Source organism: Quercus suber, unplaced genomic scaffold (assembly GCF_002906115.3).
Source record: "Quercus suber isolate HL8 unplaced genomic scaffold, Cork oak 2.0 scaffold_34, whole genome shotgun sequence".
Classification (NCBI taxonomy): domain Eukaryota; kingdom Viridiplantae; phylum Streptophyta; class Magnoliopsida; order Fagales; family Fagaceae; genus Quercus; species Quercus suber.
Window position 1 is genome coordinate 868,096 of NW_027069499.1, and position 3,195 is coordinate 871,290.

Here is a 3,195-nt window from a genome sequence, read left to right on the forward strand (position 1 = left end):
TCTAGAGTCTTCTGGGATTTTTGGCTATTTTATGTTTGTTGATTCTAAGTCAAAAAAAATGTGTTTGGATGTGAGTTTTTTATGTTTGGATATTTCTCAAATGCTTTTAATTTTTGACGGTTTTTTAAAAAAAAAAAAAAAAAATATATATATATATATATATATATGGTTTTTTTAAAGTGTTATAATTTGGTTGGTATTGTGAGGGTTGGATATAGTTTTTGTGTGAATTTAGAGGAAAATCAAGTAGTGTCACAAAATGGGGTTCCTTTAAAAAATTTTAAGCTCAAACTTGACAATTCTTAAAGGAACAACCTTTTAATTCAATTTGTGTGAAGAATATTTTGGGTTTATGTTATATTTTATTGAATTTCTGTTTTACATTTGCCCTTTAACTATCAACTAGCTTTTTCAAAACAAGAATAGAAACAAAACCATATCAACCAGCTTTTTCAGAATTTCAAACTATGAACTCCAATGAACCCTTAATGAGAAAGAACGGAAACCCGTTATTCTTTCTATCTACAAAAACAATTTCAAATTATATTTTGGGAAAATTACACTTTATCACCCTAAATTATGTACTAGATTACACTTTGTATCCTACACTATCTGAATGCACACTTTACACCCTAAACTATCACACTTTGCACTTCTGTGTTACTTTTGCTGTTATGTTTGATTGAATTTTACTCCATATGACAAGCACATGCTTCTTGTTTAGGTGGAACAAACTTAAAAAACTAAACACCCTTCTTCGAAATCAATTAAAACAAAATCCAAAACTTTTTTTCCATATTTCTTTGCCTTGCGCGTGTGCCTCTCCCCAAATTCAAATTCTTCTCAAACCCTCTGGCCAATTACAAAAAGTGAGAAAAACTAAAAAGTGAAAGTGTTAAAAAGTTTTTATGAGTGGAGAGGGAGTAATTACATTGGGTGCAATACGCCTGATCCTAATTCGATCTGGATACTAGGTACCCCAATCAATAAATTTAGCTTAAAATGCAGAAAACCCCTAAACTTTGGTTCAAATAAAATGAATCACATAATTCTGTTTTTAATTGAAAATTTGAAGCCCCCTAAAATTTAAGAAATTCCTAGATTAATCATTTTGACATTCTGTCTAAATTTCCATTTCCCTCCAAAAAAAAATAAGAAAAAAAAAATCTTTGAACCAAATTTTAACTTCATAAGATGATTTTGACCCGAAATTATGTGACATTTTTTTCGTAATTGACCTTTTATGAGAAAGAGGTCATAAATGGGTCCATGCATGTGTGAACATCCAATTGTGAAGCCATCCATTAGATCACTATTTGGAGGTTTTTAGGCTTTTAGCCCATCATAAGGGTTAAAGACAAGCCCAAGTTGAACTTGATCCAAAAGCAAAGTCCAAAACCGAACCCACACTCTCCCACGGTAAACCAAAAGCTCGACCCGCCCAGCATTCACTTGAATTTCTTACTTTCCATTCCCATCTAGTTCTTTTGCTTCTTCTTCTTCTAAAAACCCTCAAATTCTTTCACTCCAATTCCTACTTAAAATCTTTGCTTCAATTTCCAAACCTTCAATTCTAAGCTTCCTCTTAATCAAAACCAGCAATATATTCATTCAAATTTCACTTTCTAAACCCTAATTCACCAATTCTCAAATTCGACTTTATTCAAAAACCCTAGTTCCCATGGCGTCGAAGAAGAAACAACCCGAAGGCATTGCTCTGTTGTCAATGTACAACGACGAAGAAGACGAGGACATGGAAGACCTCGACGAAGAAGAAGAAGAACAAGAAGAAGAAGAAGAAAAGGAAAATGAAAAAGCGGAGCGGAGAGAGGCAGAGGGGGAAGAGCAATACGACGACTACAGAGATTCGAGAATGGTGGAGGGAGACGATTCGATGGACATTGGAGAGCGAGTGTTTGGCGGTGGTGAATCTGCTAACGATGGAACGCCGCAGATTGTCAACGACGACGCGGTGCCGGATAAGGGGCGGTTTGGGAACTCAACGCCGCAACAGCCTCAAGTTTCGCCGCAACGAGAGTCGGTGACGCCGGCGGCGTCGGATAGTTCGAGGAGGAGTAGGAGAGGGACGCTCACTATTGTGGACTATGGTCACGATGAAGTTGCTATGTCTCCTGAGCCTGAGGTATTCCTTTTTCCTTTTTGAGTTTTAATGTTATAAACTTTGTTTGGTTGCTGAGAAAGTTGAAGGAATGAAGAGAGTTGAATTCTTGCATTTTTCATTTCATGTTGTTTTAGGCTAAGTTGTGTGTGTGTGTGTGTGTTTGTGTGTGTGTGTGTGTGTGATTAACTCCAAAGAATGAAAATTTCAATATTTCACATTAGTAAAGAGGGGTTGTAATTGGTGTCTTTATGTGAAGTTGAATTTTGCATTGCCAATAGCCTTGTGGCTTGATTGGCACCTGCTGGTGTTTCCAATGGAGATGTCCAATGTCCAAATCCCCATCTTGCCAACTAGCGAGCTATCAAAAAGTTAAATTTTGCATTTAGTTATTGAGAATATAGTTTTTTTTATAAAGTTCATGGAAATTACTTGAATCACTTGTGAAGATGAGTTGATAATGATTTGAGAGGATAGGTCTGAGTCGATCACCGTGGGGTGGGGGTGGGGAATGGTGAACCTACTATAAACTGCGTGGCCTTACGTTATATTTTGCTTTTGTGCGTTTTATGGCAGGAGGGAGAAATATATGGAAGTGGTCGGGTCATGTTTGGAGAAGAGCTTCAAACTGCTAATGGTATGTATGACGTGCTTATGAGCTTTATATTATTTCCTTTTGTCAGTTTTGGCTCATCTTTATCACTTTTTTAATGTGACATTCACCTTTTCATTTGGCATTCTATATATTCATAATGCCCTCATCCTTACAAGTAGAGTGGTGAATGGGCTATGAACTCTTGCTTGGCAAATTTGCCCTCTGAGTTTATATCATCAGAATAAGCTTGTTATATTTTTTATTTTTGAAGGGACCAAACACTATATGTTGGAAATTATGTTTTAAAAAAGGATTTTTATTCATTTATTGAAATTGGCTCACTTGGAATTGCCAAATATGTGCCTAAGTTTCCTGTTCAGCTAAATCCTCTGCCAGTTTTCCTTTGATTGCCAAAGTTAAATTGTTGGAAATGCAGAACTATAGAATTTTATTGGAGTGAAAATGAGCATTCTGTATGAGT

The 3,195-nt window shown here is 35.9% G+C and overlaps 1 protein-coding gene across 1 annotated transcript; it reads left to right on the forward strand.

Moving 5' to 3' along the window:
* The first annotated feature begins 1,422 nt into the window (after positions 1–1,422).
* On the forward strand, positions 1,423–2,845 carry LOC136066393 (uncharacterized). Its single transcript, XM_065770647.1, has 2 exons — positions 1,423–2,143; positions 2,696–2,845. The coding sequence occupies exons 1-2, from the start codon at positions 1,682–1,684 to the stop codon at positions 2,828–2,830; spliced, it is 597 nt and encodes a 198-aa protein (XP_065626719.1). The 5' UTR covers positions 1,423–1,681; the 3' UTR covers positions 2,831–2,845.
* The last annotated feature ends 350 nt before the right edge of the window (positions 2,846–3,195 follow it).